Here is a 19,378-nt window from a genome sequence, read left to right on the forward strand (position 1 = left end):
CATTTCCATATAGTTACACTTTAAAATAAGTTTTTATTTGTTAACATTAGTTATCTACATTAGATGACAAACTAACAACAAATAATACTTCTAATCTTAACATTTACTAGTACATTTAAAATCAAAAACTATATCTGTTAACAATAATTAACTAATATAAACACAAATCTTTTTATTAACTAACATAAAGGTCAAAAAAGGCTGTAAAAGCATATTGCTAAATGTTAGTTAATGCATTAACTAATATTAACAAATTAAACTTTATTGTAAAGAGTTGGCACATATAAAGTAACAGCACTAACAATAACAGTAAAAGTACAGACTTGAAGAGGATTTACTCACTTTTTACTCAAATGACGTGCAACATCGCACTTCCTGAAGCCGTCGAGGTTGAAGAGCCGCTTGGCCAGACGTTTGGCAGCGTCCAGATTGGCGCGGTTTCCGTTACTGAGAGTGTCATTACTGCCCAAACCCAAACCCAAACGCTCAGTCAGCTCCTGATCCAAATCTGGGTCCGCAGTAAAGCGAGGAGATTTCTCTCTGAACAAACGCACAAATAAGATTATTCTGCTGTGTTCAGTGCATCATCACAGAACCATTGCACCACTTCAGTACATGAAGTGATGAAAACAGAAATAGCACCAGTTCATTCACAGGAAGATGTACCTTGCTACTTTCCTATAAAAAGCACAAAAAGACAATTTTCAAAAGACATTACAAACTGAAGTAAGGGAATTACGTAGTGACCAAAAACATATTTAACAAATGTTCTCTAAATAATTTCAGCTAAATGTGAGCAGTCATAAGTAGCACAGCAATAGCTAACAATACATAGTATGGGTCAAATTTATAGATTTTTTTTTTTTTTGCCGAAAATAATTTGGATATTAAGTAAAGATCATGTTCCATGAAGATATTTTCTAAGTTTCCTACCGTAAATAAATCAAAACTTAATTTTTGATTATTAATATGGATTACCAAGGACTTCATTTGGAAAACTTTAAAGACAATTTTCTTCAATATTTAGATTTTTTTTTTTTTTTGCATCCCTTCAGATTACAGATTTTCAAATGGTTGTATCCTAACAAAGCATACATCAATGGAAATATGATTTATTCAGTTTTCAGATGACATTTCTAACATTGCTTAAAGGAGATCACATATTAAATGAGTGATTTTACACTAGTGACATTGACGTAACTGTAGTATTTGTGGGATTTGGGTATAAACTGTGGTCACCAAGCTAGATAACAAACACAGACAGCTTTAGAGTCTGAACTCATTTCCATTTCGTAATTGTGTTAAATTGTTCTTGTGCTCTATTGATCTGATTTCCCCTGGTTTCTATAAATGAACGCCAGCAGTCCTCAGCTCACCCTTTCTTATCAGTGCCTCACAATAAATCCACACCAAACACAAACCATGAGCAGAAATGTGTGAAACTCAAACACAGACGTCTGTCTTCTTAAAGAGACAAGCACGACAAATGAGTATGTGCTCCATATCTGGGTTATTAGCTTTAACTGAAACTAAAACTAAAGCCATCGTTTATTATAACTTGATATAAACATTAAATAAAAAACATGAACTGAAATGAAATTTAGAAAATAATAATAATAATTTGATTACAGATAGTTGTCAAGTCAACAATTTTCTTAAATTCACACAAAAATTTTCATAAATCCTCATGAAAAACAAACAATGTGAGGAAAAGTTTTCAAAGGAAGTAAAGAAACATGTCTAAAAGACAAGCATGACTTATTACAGTTAACTGAAACTAAAACTATTTTCAGAGAAAAAAAAATGCATTAATAAAAATAACTGGTGTGTGTTGTTTGCCCACTGTAGACGTTCTGGGTTGTTTCTTGTTTTCTAATCCCAAATCTGACCCTGGAGCACAAAACCAGTCTGAAGTCTCTGGGGTGTATTTGTAGCAATAGCCAAAAATACATTGTGTGGATCAAAATTATCAAAAATCATTAGGATATTAAGTAAAGATCATGTGCCATGAAAATATTTTGTAAATTTTCTCCCGTAACTATATTAAAACTGAATTTTGGATTAGTAATATGCATTGCTAATAATTCATTTGGACAACTTTAAAAGGTGATTTTCTCAATGTTTAGACTTTTTTGCACACTCAGATTCCAGATTTTCAAATAGTTGCATCCCAGGACAAATATCGTCCAATCCTAACAAACAGTTATTTAATTTATTTATTCAGCTTTCAGATGATGTATAGACCTAATTGTTTTTTAAAAAAAATGGCCCTTAATACTAGTTTTGTGGTCCAGGGTCACAAATCATAAACAATAAAAATATTTACGCTTGCCTTTTCTGCTAAATACTATATTTTATTCATTAGGAGCATGCCAGGTGAATACAGCGATGATGATCAGTTTGTACCTGTCCAGTGTGTGGCAGCGGGTCAGCACAGAGCAATGCCAGCAAAACACCGCGTGGGCTTGTTTCCTCAGACCCTCTCTGCCGAAACGCCTCTCTGAGGTGACTCTCTGGACCTCAGCCATGTCTGTATTAACGCTCATCTTTTCACAGTCCACCTGAGCCGCTTGTCTCTATCTCCTCAGGTGTTTCTGGACATCTCTATGAGACCAATGCTGCTGTTTGAATCTAGTTGTCGTTAAATATCTTGATTCCTGAGATTTCCATCCATCCTTAAACTCTTTAGCTCACAAACTTGCCAGATATTTCCTTGTTAAAGTGTTTCAATTTCTTTGTGAACATTTCTAACGCTCTAAAGACCCGAGTGTGGTGGGGCACGTAAAATCTCTCAATCTCTCGCTCTACAGCGGCTCCTCGGTTCACACACACTTTAAAATGTACAAACCTTTTGTTTTCTTTCCCATGATCCTCTTTAGAGTAGCTGATTAATGAATCATTTGATCGCACACACACACACACACACACACACACACACACACACATAGCAAATGAATGAATGTTTAATCTTTCTCTGGACATAGTTTAGATATTTACCAGCTACAACCGCTTAGAAATTAAAATTTTCATAAATAAAAGGTATTCACTTCTGCATTTACAATTTAAAATACTTCTATTTTAAATAAATAGTGGACTTTCTTTTCACCAAAGAATCTAGAAAATTAAATTCATTATTAAAAATCATTTTCAACAAAAAAAATAAATAAATAAATAAATAAAATAATATATATATATATATATATATATATATATATATATATAAAAAGCAGCACAATAGTTTTCTATATTGGTAAGAATAAGAAATGTTTCCTATATTCCCCAAATCAGCATATTAGAATTATTTCTGATCGTGTGTCACTGAAGACTGGAGTAATAATAATTTAGCTTTGATCGCAGGAATAAATTACATTTTAAAACATATTTAAATAGAAAGCAGTTATTTTAAATTGTAAATATTTTACATTTTAAAAACACCTTACCGATCCCAAACTTTTGAGTGGTAGCGTATATTTACATACAATCCACTGGATGACTAACCTTATACAATTTTCTCTGTACTCTTTCCATGTAGTCGAAACTTAGAACGAAAGAGAGAAATGGAGAAAGCTAAAGAAAGGGGTTTGGGCTTAACGGTTGGATAAGCGCCTCCACAATGCTGCTACTGTTCCTGCCATGCTAAATGAACACCACACACATTTTAATGGACATAACCATTGATCACTCATTATAAGACAACTGAGGATTTGTTTGGTTCATAGGTTGGCTGACCAGAGCAAACACATTATGTTGTGTTTATATTACTGTTGCATAACTGTTGCATCTGATGCAGTGTTGGGAATTTCAATACGATATTTTCTTATTAAATGTGTGAAGTTTGTTCAATATGGCAAATGCAATAGTGATGCTTTTAATTCTAATAGTGTGTTTGATTCTAATACTGACGCCTTTGCTAAAAGCACTTATGAAAGGCTGTCACCACCTAGTGGTTTACTTTAGCTACTACAGGATGGTAGTGTAATATTGCAGTATAATGCTGCACTGTGCCTCCAAATACACATAGCATTTAGAACAGATGCTAACTTTTTTGTTTTATAAGATAAAAACAGAATAAAGACACGGGACGTATAAAATATCACATTATTCCTCCTAAAAATAAGGATTTACGGAGCAACATTACTCTCATTGTGAAAATAAATATTTCTTAGACTATTCCCAGCCTCCTGGGTATCCATGTCTCAAGGTGATCTATGCAGCAGTAACTTCTGTTTTCTGCCAGCAATCGTCTTTGCCTTTCATCTGTCCTTCACACACACACACACACCTGTCTAAACTCAGCCTGCAGTCAAGTCACAAGGACAGCAGATGTACGAGGTTAAACCAACAGACTAATAGGTCATTCAGAATCATTACGGAGTAAATAAGCTACACTTGGATAGATATATAAAAAAAGTGAAAGAAAAAAAAAAAAGAAAAAAGATATTGCTTAGAATCCACCTCAAGCAATTCAACGTTAACCTGTCAAACAAAGCTGAAATTTACATCTATTACATTATAAATAGAATACATTAAATATTATATATTATTTTATATTGATTAGTTATCCTAAACACTGGTTTGGACTAATATATCTGGTGACCTCTACATCAAGCTCACAAAAAGTGTGCTTGATCATGGGGGGAAATATAACCTTGGCGGTTTACTTAAGATTCACAGATATTCAAGTCACAGTAAACAAAAATCGCAGTATGTTTTACTTCAAAGGAAACTGTGCTTGCATACTCCCTCTGCTGGAGAAACCGAGCTATTGCAAATATCATATTAGTAGGACAGGTTTACTCGGAGCTTGTCCTAATACACACACACATGCAGTCTTTCCACTTGACCACTGTATACTTACATGACGTATTTCCTGTAAGTTTTCACTTATAGTGTTGTGGTCAGTAGTCCTTATAAAAGCCAACAATATTTAATAATTGTGGTGCTTCTAATAAAGTGATAAAAAGCATGTTGTACAAAATAAATATACTCATCTTTGCACCAATAAAACATGCAACACTTTAATGTTTTACTACCTATTTATTTGAAATATCTAATTATAATCAACATTAAACTTACACTGGAAAGGTTTGCACAACCTCTCATGGGATCTTGGCAAAAAAGTCTCACGGGTTAATACCAGAACACGATGCATGATGGGATACACTTTTTTTTGACAGTCCTGGGACTGTCTTGTGCACTTACTTTCTGTTGCATGCTTGTGCTCCCTAGTGGCCAAGTGTGCAAGTGTGAGTATTTAGATAAGCCTCAGAATGGCATACTTCCATACTGCACAGACCTTCTACAACCAGAGTGATGGAAATAACACAAACCTGGGCAGTGGAAGTGGGGGGTTGCTCTGCCAGCTCTGTCCGTTGCGATCGTCGGATCCGCTGCTGAGACGTTCACTGGATGGCGCTCGTGTGGCATCCGTGTCCCCTGTAATCGTCAGCAATGACTCTGAAAGGCTGGGTATCTCTATCTGTGCCAACGGAGCAAAGCTGAGCTCCACGATTTGCCGGGCACTCTGGTAGATCTGACCCTGCACCTGTGGAGTCAGTGTGGGGAGGTCAAAGGTCAGAACAGTTTGAGTGCTAGAGGTCAGAAGGTCGAGACTGTCCAGACTGCTGTAGGAGGTGCCCTTGGCACGGTGTGACTCCATGATGTACTCAAAATGCCGGCTGAATGTGTCCAAACTGTCTCTGGACCTTCTGCGAGGACCACGGACCAGGATCGGAGATTTTAGAGCTGTGTGCTCATTAATGAAACTACCTTGGGGCCTAGAAAAACATAGACTTTAATTATATTTTGAACCATGATGAATCATTTAACGGTTTCTTAAAAAATAATAAATGTGTGTTTGCCACTTCCCACCTCTTTAGCATTATTCTGTAAAACTCCTCTTCTTCATCATCCCGCTCCTGATAGGCCAACAGCCTCCTCACATCGCCCTGCATCCTGACAGTGACCCAGCTCGCAACATCCTCCTCTTCCTCCTCCTCCTCCTCCTCCTCCTGTCCATCTGTTCTTTCATTCGGCATCTCTCCTAGCGGGCTACTCCCAGCACAGGAAGTTCCCATGACACTTCGGTTACTCCCAAACGCGGAGTCAGCGTCCTCTTGCTCTGCTAACAGCACGTCGTCTATGTCCGTCTCCCGGTAACATCGTAACGGAATGGCGTCCAGATCGGTCTCGGAGTATTTCAACGTTCGCCGAATTATGCCTGTTTTGGGGGAGGTGCCTGGGGCTGCAGGGGGCGGAGTCACTAGCTCCACCTCCACGTGTTGGACGTCATGATTAGCTCTGAGAGCAAGCTCCTTCAGTGGCAGATAAGAGGGCGGTATTGGGGTGGTGTGGCCACTTGATGGAGCTGTGGAGGATTCTGGAACATCTAGGTGAATAACAAACAATATTTATTAAGCTATGAAGACAACTAAATCAGTTTGGGTTAATGACTGTATTTCAGTTCAGTTATATTCCAGCATTATTCCACTTTAATCTGGTGAGTTACTCAAACACTTTCATTCACTTGAAACCATCAACACTTAATTGCTAATGATGGAATCTAAGTGATCATTAAAACTGATATCAAAGAGGTCAAGAGGCAACTTACTCTTCTCTTGTTTGCTGGCAGTGTTTTCTGCTGGAGTGCCAAACAGAAACTCCCACTTGGCACGAGCAGTTTTCTGACAGTGCAGAGATGGACCTGGCACTAAAGAAACGCCATCAGACTGCAACACCCACACAACATAAACACATTAGCTTATAATAAACAGTGAACTCAATGTACTAGAAAATAACAGGCCTCGTTCTTTACAAGGAACAGTGTAATGAACATTGTTTGAATTCAATCATTGAATGCTTTTATGAACAGGGGTTTACCTGTATTCCTGATGATGGGTGATCTGATTGGTTGCTGTTCTGGCTGGACTCAGGTGAGATGCAATCTCGGTCTCCTAGGCTTCCCGTTACTCCACTAGAGCTCGGGGATGACCCAACCAAACCCTGCTGATCTCCAAACCCCTGTTCGTCCTCTCCTTTCTCCCCATCTCCCTCTTCTAATACCACCGGCCCTAGAAGCAAAGCCTGTCTTCTCCTCCATTCAGCCCGTCTCTGTTGATGTGTTAGCCTGGTCATCTCCACTACACTTTCCCCAGGGCTGTGGTTTGCTCCACATAACACATTGCTCACATTCTCCTCTCCTCGTTCTATGACCTCAACCCCGTCTCTTTTTCTGTACACTGGACTGCTGCTGTTGAGATTTCCTTCAAGTTTTTCTGACAAACTGAACTTCCCTTCATCTTTCTCTGCCTGCTCTTTCCATTGCTGTCTAGATGTCCAACTGACCGGAGAATCGTCTACACTCTGACCGATAAACAACCGCCTGGAGATCTCCACGCTCTCTGCGACGACATGGTCATCCCAGTCATCCTCGTCCAGGAACCAGGGTTCCCCAGATGTCCACTCCTCTCCAGTGTACTGTGGAGGCTTGTGACGGTGTAAAGTGGGGCTGTCAGAGACTGGCAGGTCAACTCTGAGCTGGCGAGGATCTCGCAGTGGAGAACACACATCTGCTTTGGACAAACTTGGACGAAGAAGACGTGATGGAAGGGCCACAGAATCAAGGTCTCCTCCCACTGGGACAGAGCAGAATGATGTACTGGTCAGGTCATCTCTTAAATCTGAGCTCTTAGTAGCTGGCGCTTCATGCATCCCATTTGCCGTAGAATGGTCTTCTCGCACAGGTATGTTCATCTTGACAGCCGAATGCTGCACTCGACTCTGCTGTAAGGTCTCATGTTGGATTTCTCTAGAAGGATACTGATAGTTTGTGCTGCTTAGATTAGACAAACCCTCGAAAACAACGGGGGGAGGAGAACTTCGGACCTCGTTGAAAATTGTTGACACCTTGGTTGCCTCTTCAGCAATCTTGCGGGCTATCTCAGGACTGTTCAGAGCTGAGGAATTATTACTTCCACTCAGCTGGTTCAAACCATGAGTGGGTGTTTCTGTGAGGCTGGCCCTTTGCTCTGGCAGAGGCCTGCCTTCACCCCAGCTTCCCGAACTTTGATTGACTGGAGCAGAGCAGTCTTGCTTTGAAATGAGATTCTGCTTGGGGCATTCTTGAGACCTGGAGGTGGATTTCTGCTGGTTGTTGTGGACTGTTTGGGATAAGAAAGCAACTGATGCTGGGCTTTTGTGGGCACCACAAGCAGCTCCTACCCTGCCTGGGTCAGGATCATGGTGGTAGGCACTGCAGTTTGGCAAGGGTGGACCTGCCCAAGACTGGCATCGTTCCCTCTGGCGTTGATGAATCTCTGGACTCCAGTCTGAGAAATTAGAAAACTTACACCTCAATTGGGGAGACCCAAATTCCTTCAGTGCTCGCTGTGTTGCAGCTTGACCGATAGGATTCAAAGTAGAACCCATGTGCTGGTGAAATGGACTATCATTGCTTGAAGATTCAACAGGTTGTGACCACACTGGATCACTATACCTCTTAAGCGGGCAAGCCGCTACCTCCTTTATTCCACCGGGACTATTACAAGGACTCTTTACGGTTTTGATCTGGGCTTTCTCAATGTAGCTGAAAGTGACTACGGACCTCTGTCTGAGCTCTGGTTTAGAGGTCTTGTGATGGCTGCAGGTTTGACAAGGTGTTCTGGGACCAGATGTCTGTCTGGAGTATGACGAGTGGGCATGTTTTAATTGTTTACTGTCAATGTTGTTGTTGAGGCCAGAGGGCACCTGTTGGAATGGTTCCTGTTGGGGAATGCTGCATCTTTGAGGGGAATCCAAAGAACTGTGTGAAGGCTGCAGTCTGAAGTTAACATTTGGTTTGAATGATCTGCTGGGAGGTACGGGAAACCCATAGGCTGCCTGTGCTAATTTGGTCAAAGCTTCAATGGGACCATCTTGCTCCGCTGTCGTCTCACAGGAACTACCTTTCCCATCATGCTCTGGTGAGGATCTCACCTCCACATACAAATGAAGGACTTTCCCTGTTTGAGACATGGCGTCATAACAGTACAACACAAAAAGACACTGTGATGAAAACTGAAGAAGAGATGAACAGAATGAAACTGGGATCCCTTTCCCGTTCTGGTCAGTTTGTGAATTCCTGTGATTGTTTGTGAGTGTATTTTGAGTTGCCGTTCTTCAGATACCCTTTCCTGCCAGACCAGCTACTACAGACAGATAATGGCATTGACCACAGCACCTAACACAGGTAAAAAGGACAGACAATTAATACATTGCAATTGTTCAAATGCAACCTATACATTTGGTGAAGTATTTTCCTTGTCACAGTCACTTTTGGTTTGATCCAAAGCTTGCAATACAAAGCAATGTGGCAGAGAAGTACAGTACATTTCTCGGTCATGACATTTCAGTAGAAATTCAATTACATAAAAGCAACAACCTGATTATATCAGCAGTGATCATCTGACTCATTTTTTTTTTCCTCTGATGACATACTCATTCTACCATCCATTTAACCAATGCATCTTGCATTAAACAAACAGCGACTTCTAGACTGAATTTTTTGCAATATTTATTTTTGAACAAATCCATTCTGTTGAGAAATGACAAATTGACCATCTGCATGAAGGGATTAATTTATTTACTGCTTACCAGAGAAATTAATCCCCAAAATCCTAGTTACACACACAAAGATTTACGTCATGTGCTAAACCTCAGTGACTCATACCGTAAACTCCCACTCAGGCCTACAAATATTAGCAGTGTTTATATAGAAGAACATACTTATACACCTTCCCCTAAACCATATATGGGAAATTTCAAATAAGTGAATGAATCGACATGAATTTGATATATTTGCAGAATGCTATCACTGACGAATCAGAATCAAGTGCCAGACATTTACACATACACCTGTAAAAATAAGTGTATTATTTTGCTTGGAAATATGATTCTCTTCTAGAAAAGTGCTTCCTGCAGCCTCTGAGACGCCCGATGATTGATTAAAGGATCCCATGTGTGTTGCACACACACATATACACACACTAACATGCTCTGAAAGTGCAGGGGCATGTCATTGACTTTGATTCTGCAGCACAAGTGAAGGATAAATGAAAACCGCTCTAATGCTAACAATCAATCAGAGAGATTCTCTAAAACAGGGTATGCATGCACACAAAATTTTACTTTCTAAAAGGAAAACCTCCATTGACACCATTTACTCCCAGAAAGGCTCTTTACAGGGAAGCCGGACTGTTACTAAATGTAAGCCCACACAACCGAAAGTAATGTAATTCTGATGGCTCATTAAAAGTACATGTCTGGTATCTAGATCAGGTCAATGATTTGCTGGTTAGCATGCCCCAGTTCCCATTTAAAACTCAAATTAAACAGTAGCTTTCAAGATTTTAAAAAGGTTTAAGCAATGAAAAACTATAATGTCAAAATGAAAATGAAATTACATTTCTGAAAATGGTAATTTTTATCTAAATTCTGACTTTTTCCCTCACAATTGAAGTTGATATTTTACTTTTTGAACTTTGTTTCTTGCAGATCTGAAAATAATTCAGAATTGCAAGATATTAACAAAATTTTGAGATGTAAACTCAGAATTCAGATTTCTACTTGCAATTCTGAGTAAACGTCTCAATTCTTTTATTTTATTTTTTTTATTTTATTTTGTTAGTTTGTTTATTTGTTTCTGCCACGGAATAAAAAGCATAATGGAATTTAAACTTTTTTTCTTTATATCTCACAATTCTGATTTTGTGTCTTACAACTTCTACTTTCCCCCCTCAAAACTGTGAGAGAAAAGGTAGAATTGTGTTCATGAAAACTTTACCTTTTTTTATTCTGTATTTGATATTAAATTGCTGACCTGATGAATATTAATGAGTTAAGCGAGTCCACTGCAGCCTCCATCATCAAAATGTGCATCTCTGTATCAAAACACACATGTACAAGCAATCAAGTACACACACACACACACACGATTCTCACTGCTTTACTCTGCTCACAATAACATCTCTCTCTCCTTCACTCATTTTCTCCCTGGACTTTCTCTCTCCAAAAATATTCACTCATCCGTCTGCACTGCAGGAGAATTACAGGCCATCTCAGCTAATTCACTGAATACCATCTGCGCCGTTGGGGCCATTTAAACAGACACCTTCACACCTTTATCACCAGCTCACTTTCTCTGTCCATTATAACCTTCCTCATTAAAGGCCTCGCTAAATATCACAGTCAGCACTTCTTTATTGTTCAAAATACCTTCTGCAGTCTATTAGAAAAAATATCAAAGGGAAATGCATGTTGACAGGCTTCGTGAGTTTTGATTGCACCTGAGTTCACCATAACAACAGAACAGAACCACCTGTAACACAAAACACTTTATATAACGGAGGAAAGAACGAGACACTTGAAGAGCCGTAATGGCCCCCTCTCGGGTATCAGCGGTCCCCGGGTGTCTGTTCTGTATGTTTACAGCCAGAGTCACAGTCTCAGTAAACAGTGAAACAGAAAGCGTCTCTAACGTCAGCAGACACAGAGTCAGATCTGCTAATATTAGCCGCTGCATGACTATCTGACCGCAGTCCTGAGATTCAGGGGACGGCCAGCTGACTATTTTCAGGACAACATGAAATCACCAATGAAAAATGTACATCATTTACTTTCTTGAAGACTCAAAATTGTACTTTTGTCTGCTATAAAAAAAAGAGAGGATTTTGCAAGGTTGTAAATTAATCAACACGCTGAATTAAAGATGTTTATATATATATATATATATATATATATATATATATATATATATATATATAACTAAGACAGTACAGACCAAAAGTTTGGAAACATTACTATTTTTTATGTTTTTGAAAGAAGTTTCTTCTGCTCATCTAGCCTGCATTTATTTGATCAAGAATACACAAAAAAATTTAATATTGTGAAATATTATTACAATTTAAAATAATTGTTATACTTTAGATTATAATTTATTTCTGTGATGCAAAGCTGAATTTTTAGGATCATTATCACATGATCCTTTAGAAATTATTCTAATATGATGATTCATTATCAAAGTTGAAAACAGTTCTGCTGCTTAATATTTTTTCAGAACATGTGACACTTTTTTAGGATACTTTGATGAATAAAAAGTAAAAAAATAAAGAAGATATGTTTTTAAAATATAAATATTTTGTAATAACAATATACACTACTGGTCAGTAATTTGGGGTCAGTATTTTTTTTCTTTCTTTTTTTTAAATAAAATTAATACTATTATTCAGCACGGATGTGTTCAATTGATAAAAAGTGATAGTAAAGAAAATATATTATTCAAATATATATTATTATAATTTTTTTTTTATAAATGCAGTTCTTTTTAACCTTTTATTCGTCTAATATATTAGACAGCAGAACTGTTTCCAACACTCATAATAAATCAGAATATTAGAATGATTTCGAAATGATCATGTGATCGACTGATGTTACATGTGACACTGAAGCTGGAGGAATGATGCTGAAAATTCAGCTTTGCATCACAGGAATAAATTATTTTTTTAAGTATATTCAAATAGAAAACTATTATTTTAATTATTTAATTATTTTATTTTATATTTCACAATATTAAGTTTTTTTCTGTATTTTTGATCAAATAAATGCAGGCTTGATGAGCAGAAGAAACTTCTTTCAAAAACATTAAAAATAGTAATGTTTCCAAACTTTTGGTCTGTACTTTGAGTGTGTGTGTGTATATATATATATATATATATAACACTGAACTGGCATTATTGGCTTCTCACACTTTAAGTTAAATTCTAAATCTATTTTAGTCTTTCTACTTTAAAATGTCATGCTTAAATCAATGTTATTTGCCATTTATTTGAGATTAACTGTGAAATTTACAAGCAATTTCGGAGTATTTTTTTTTTTTTAATTTACTTGAAGACAATTTTCACTCGTAAAATTGCTACAAACGTTCAAAAATAATTTAAAATACTACTGAATTAAATGGAAAATTGCGCAGTAGAAAGACTGAAACAGTATAGTATTAAACAGAATCTGTATTATTTAAGATATTATTAAATTCTTATAAACATTAACGAGTAATATTTGATTTATTCACAACTTCAAATGTCTTGTTTTAAAGTGTAACAGATAAGTCTCAAAACTCCATAATAATCAGTCATTTAACACATAATTCACAGTTGGTTTATTTCCAAATTTTTACGAGGTCAATTAAATGCTACAAATGGACAGAATGCAATTTTAGAAGATAGGCATGAGTGTACGACAATGACACCATTGCTTTTTTTCTGTCTGTCGTTTGCATAATTTTGAAAGCTTTAACAGAGACAGCTTTATCCTTCTCTTTAATAAGTGAGGAAAACTGCCTTTGAGAATGACAACCAGAAGAAAAGAGGGCGAACACAACATCAAGACAGCCGTAACAGCAAAGCTCCTTCTGATCCGTGTGGATTTAACATCTTTCAGTTGACCGATGCATACATTTGCTCTGAATTATAAGGACACAGAGAGGTGAAAGCTGAAGCGATAGAGACGGCTCCATCTGAATGAACGCCATCTCTCTCCTTCTCTCCTTCCCTTCCTGTCTGTCACTCATTCACTTTCTCACCAGACTTCAGATAACTCACTCTGGTTCTGTCCAGAGGCACAACTGTCACGCTGACAGAAAACAAGTTTCTGGAGCAGGCTGCTCGATGTCAAATGCTTTCTGGGAAAAGGACAGGCCTCTACAGGTAATGTGTTTAACTTTAACTGGAACCTACATTTACATTCAACATCAGGTGGAGATCTAAAACAGTACCATATCTGTACCTCGAAAAAGGAAAGGAAAAACAGTTACATGAAAACACTTACATTTATTAATTTTAGCATGAACTTCAAAGATTCAACAATGTGTGGAATGTTAATATGTAATGCATAAAAAAATATTAATCTTAAAATCCTAAAACATGTAACAAATGCTCACAAAAAAAAAAAAAAAATTAAAATAATAATGATAATAATAATTTTAGCTGTAAAAACTTTTTAATTAGTTAATAGTAGATTCACTATAGACATATTGGGGGATTTTACATAATAATGTTAAATATAATAATATAAATATGATAATGTAAATATATAATATAATAATGTAAAATAATGTTAAGTTTACATTTTTTGGAAGTGAAAAAGACCTATAATAAAACTATAATAAATTTAAGACTAAAACTTAACTTAAAAAATTATATAAACATAATATAGTATATATTAATAATTTATAAAATGAAAATACAAAAACACTAAAACTAACAAATTGAAATGAAAACAGAAAATATAAAACTAAAAACTAATTAATTTATTAATAAAAACAATATTAGTACTAAAAGGCAGTCTTTAGTTCCTGGTGTATATTTTTAGCAATAGCCAAAAAAAAAAATAATAATAATAATTGTAAAAATAAAAAATTAAAAGTATCGATTTATATTTTATGCCAAAAATCATTAGGATATTAAAGATCATGCTCCATGAAGATATTTTGTAAATTTCCCACTGTTAATATATCAAAACTTAATTTTTGATCAGTAATATGCATTGCTAAGAATTCAACTGGACATATATTATTATTATTATTATTATTTTCTTTTAATCAATGCAGCAAAGTTGAAAATGAATGGTGACAGATGCTGAATTATAAACTTTCCCATCACACTGACATATACTTTCATTTGAAGTCTCATTATTAAGTAAATAAACACAAGCAGGGTCATGACAACACACACTGCTCTGGAGAAGGGGATGGTTGAGCCCTCATATCATACAGTACATGTGTTGTGACTTGTCCTCATTCCTGAAATGTATTCAGAAAAGACTGATCAACAGCAGCTGTCATATTCTCCACCAACACAGAGACGAAGTCCTGAAAACTACAGAGAAATCTGCTTCTTATGACAACACAACACAAGCCCCTCCCACACCTGCTGAAACTCTATTTATAAAACTACTATTTTTATGCTTTCTGAACAAAAACACAATATGGTTTGGGATTAGCTTCACACAGAAGTAAAAAAAAAAAAAAAAAGGGTTTAGGGACATTTCAGTTCCCAACCATAGGAATGAGAAGCAGAATATTATTATTAAAACAATGATGATGATGATAATAATGATACAAAAATAGACACACAAAAACATATTTTAAATCTTAATAATACATATTAAATAATAATCAGAAGACTCCAAGAAATAAACAGTTAATTAGCATTACTGTAAGCTAATTATTATCAATCAATCTAATTATAATATGCATGTTTAGAGGTTTGTGTTGTCATTTTTCAATACCTTTAAAGTGGCTCATGCAATCAGAATTTGGATCGATCTTTTCTGTTCCACAAGCTACAGTGAATCATTTCATTGCCACTTTCACCTCTACTTCTGTGCTTCAAAAAGACATAGGAGTCATGCGACAGAGGTGACTTCGATATGATACCTCTGCTAATCATTATAATAATACCACCGATCAGAAACCTCGTCTGTCTGTCTGAAATGATCTGTGACCAACACTACGTTTATAAATCTATATATAGTAAACGGCTTTTCAAACATGCGACATGACTTGAGGAATCACTCTCGTCTGTAATGCAGTAATGTGTGACATTATATGACAAGGTTTAGTACATAAGTGTCAGGAGTTTGTAAAATTAACCCTAGCTAAGCATGAGTGATAGTAATAGTGAAGTAATAGTGTTCGCTTTAGCAAACACCAACAAAAGAGCCAAAAATAGCATGTGCTGATGCAGTCCAATGCGTCTTATTTCTCTCTCTCTCTCTCTCTCTCTCTCTCTCTCTCTCACACACACACACACACACACACACACACACACACACACACACACACACACACACACACACACAGATCCTATAGTTCTACTTTCTCCTCCTCTTAACAGGATTTATCAGCTTCAGTGTGTGAAACACAAACACACCTGCAGTCGTGACCCCAGGCCTTCCATTAACACGGCCATGAACCCTTTCTACTACACCTTCAGATCCGTAAAACACCTCCAGGCCTCAATGCTTCTTGAAAAATAAAATAATAAAACATGAGAAATGGTCTTTTGCATAAACAAGTTAACATTTTAGGAACATCAAAATTACTTCATAAACTTACTGACATGAAAATTTACACATTTGACCCAAATAATCAATGTATTCGTTTTAGAAGTATTTATTAAAATTTTCCTTTCTCATTAGAATCTCAATGAGTTTTGTTAAAAATTTTAAATCATCATAAATTAAATTATAATACTATGATGTACAAATGTGCAAATTAAGTTTACTGTTCAAAAGTTGGGGTTAATTTTTTTTTTATTAAGGCAAGGGTTGCATTAAATTAATCAACTATTATTATAATCATTTTAAATTGTTATGAAAAGATGTATAGTATGCAAATAAATTATGCTCTTTTGAACTTTCTATTCACCAAAGAATCATAAATAAATATATATATATAATAATCAGAAATGTTCCTTGATTTCTGAAGATCATGTGACACTGAAGACTGCAGTAATGATGCTGAAAATACAGCTTTGCATCAATAGAGTAAATTACATTTTAAAATATATTCACACAAAATAATATTTATATGAAATTGTAATAATATAATATAATATGCCAAATATAGTCTGTTAATTATTGGTGTTAATTCTGAGTTGAACTTTGACCTGGACATGTTTATGACAGGTTTCGGCTCATTCATCTCTCTTGGGTTCACACATAAAGCACTACATCACAACATATTAAATAAACTTTACCTCTCTGAGGACTTTAGAGTCTTAAAGTGAGAGAAAATGATAGATAACTCCAAAACAGAAAATAACCAAAAACACGACCTTCCTTTAGACGGCATTACACTGGCCTTAAATCCATCGTCTTTCTAACATCGTGAACTCACACACACTCAGACAACATTTCTGTGATTCAGTCCTCATGATGCACACTCATCACTTCAACCATCATCTACACAAATAAACACTTATTTGAATTTGGGATGAGAATCCATGAGTTTTTGATCATACGGTTGATGTTAGTGGCTGGTCTCCTTACATGCAATATCAGACTGGTATTAAATAACATTCAGGATGAATCACATTTCAGAATCAAGAGATGGAGTCTGAATTGAATCAGCGCTGGTCAGATTGCAGGATTTCCATGGTACAAGCTCGCTAATGGTCTCAAATCAACTTATGACATACACGTGCATGCAAAGGCCATGCATTTAGTTAAGTGTATCTTGATATGAGGTCACTAGGTGGACTGAAAACACCAACAAGCTGAGTGCATTAGTGCAAGTCAACCGATCTGAATGCAAACTTGAGATTACAGTGGTCAGTGAATCATTAATTTGCTCTCATGACATTCACAGCGAATGCATTACTGATCTGAATTACAGTTCCCATGAAAGCACTGATTAATGTGATTTAGAGACAGATGGAGAGAGTGGGAGAATGACAGGAGTGTGTGAAAAGAAATGCATGAAAGGTTATTAAGAGTGTAAGAGAAGAAAGAGACTGTAGGAAGCAGAAAGCATGTGTGGGCAGCAGGAGGGATGAAAGAGTTTCACACGGATTCTCGGGCTTCAGGAGAAACATGAATATTCTGAATATTCATTTAATCTCTGCATATTTCAAAAGAAAGAAATTCTGGACGATGCAAATAGATGAAAAGTGAAGAAATTAATACTAGCCCTTCAAAAGTTCAAAAGAGTCATTACGATCGTTTTTGAAGTTTCTTCTGCTCACCAAGGCTGTATTTATTTTATCAAAAAGTAATGTGTAATATTATAGATTTGTAATAACTGAATTTTCAGTTTTCAGTGTCACATGATCTTTAAGAAATAATTTTAATATACTGATTTGCTGCTCAAGAAACATTTCTAGTTATTATCAATGTTGAAACACCAGTATTTTTTTTTTTTAGGATTATTTGATGAATAGAAAGTTCAACAGAAAACAGTATTGAATAGATATCTTTAAATGTCTTTACTGTCACTTCTGACCAATTCAATGTTTCTTTGCTGAAAAAAAATGGATTCATTTATTTTATATAAAAAAAAAAAAACAGATTTTGAACAGTAGTCTAAATCGATATACAGAAAATTATATACATTTTGCAATTCACTGCACTCTTATCTGTTCACTTTTAATTACTGAAATGTGTAATTTTGGCACCACACCATAAAAAAAAAAAAAAAAAAAGCCAAAATATGACCTTTTCAAACAGGCTTCCCAATCACTCATTCAGTCTTGCAATTCAGATAATTTTGTTTTGCCAGGCTGCTCAAACAAATAAAATCAATAATTTGAATGTTCCACAATGTTTATATATATATATATTTTTTTTTTATAAAAATTGCATGCTTCAGATTAAAAGACATTAATGAAAGATAATGGCTTGATTAAATTACTGTGCTGAAGTACCAGCAATCCATAAGTGTGCATTTCCACAAGATAATAGTGGGAAAAAAATATTCTGATTATGATTATCATCACCTGCATAGCATACAAACCTCTTTTACATCTGAAATGAAGCCCAAACTTAGCTCAAAGAGATAAAAGATACAAAATATGATAAGTATGTTGTGATAAAAAGCAGCAAATATAACAATGTGAGGGGTTTTACAGGTCACACAGAGCATACAGCGAGAGATTTCATCAATCCAGGATAACATCTCTCTTTCTTCATGCTCTCTGAAATCTTCTGTGCAACATCAGCAGATGAAGACAAAACATGAGAGCTGACGCTCAGACAGACAATACAAGACATGACTCATAATTTCATCCATCTGATGTTCCTGTTTACCTCTTTATCTATTTACTTTCTCGCTCTTACAAAAGGACGTGCCGTTTGTATCCTGAATGGTTGCGGCACCTGCAGCTTTGTGTCAGACACTGTAATTCATCATCCTTAAGAAGTCACACGTCTCTCTCAGGACAGCATCTGCTGTAACCGCCCAAACCAGACAGAGAGGAACACGGCTCTTTCAACAGGGACCGAACGATTGCATTAGACCTAACAGCTTTTAACAGCACGGACGATACTCCACCGTATTGGCCGGGCTGATTAATCAGACAATTTCCTGGACAATTTGAGGTTATCGCATCAGCTGTTAACTGAGCCGCCTTGACCGATTGACAGAAGTGTTTGTTTCTCCTTGTGCAAATTGTGAAATATACTAGCAGTCTTACTAGTGAATAATAACTACTTTTTGTTTGAGTGCATTTTAAGTGAATATTGTGTAACATACTATTCCAAATGGTGTGCGAGTCTCATCGTTATGTGAAAATGTCCTCACTCTAAGGCATTTCATCAGTGTCTCACCAATGGCTCATGTGCAGTGAAT

At 36.1% G+C, this 19,378-nt stretch overlaps 1 protein-coding gene across 1 annotated transcript in view; it reads right to left on the bottom strand.

Moving 5' to 3' along the window:
- Positions 1-19,378, bottom strand: part of LOC113076503 (PH and SEC7 domain-containing protein 1-like) — a 48,243-nt gene that overhangs the window by 27,547 nt on the left and 1,318 nt on the right. Inside the window, exons 2-6 of the mRNA XM_026249191.1 lie at positions 6,880-9,217; positions 6,611-6,728; positions 5,872-6,388; positions 5,331-5,777; positions 343-540 (exon numbers count right to left, since the gene is read on the bottom strand). Of these exons, the coding sequence (XP_026104976.1) occupies positions 343-540; positions 5,331-5,777; positions 5,872-6,388; positions 6,611-6,728; positions 6,880-9,012 (3,413 nt within the window). The 5' untranslated portion in view covers positions 9,013-9,217. The remainder of the gene's footprint in view (positions 1-342; positions 541-5,330; positions 5,778-5,871; positions 6,389-6,610; positions 6,729-6,879; positions 9,218-19,378) is intronic.

The sequence above is a fragment of the Carassius auratus genome, unplaced genomic scaffold (assembly GCF_003368295.1).
Source record: "Carassius auratus strain Wakin unplaced genomic scaffold, ASM336829v1 scaf_tig00020544, whole genome shotgun sequence".
In the NCBI taxonomy this organism is placed as follows: Eukaryota; Metazoa; Chordata; class Actinopteri; order Cypriniformes; family Cyprinidae; genus Carassius; species Carassius auratus.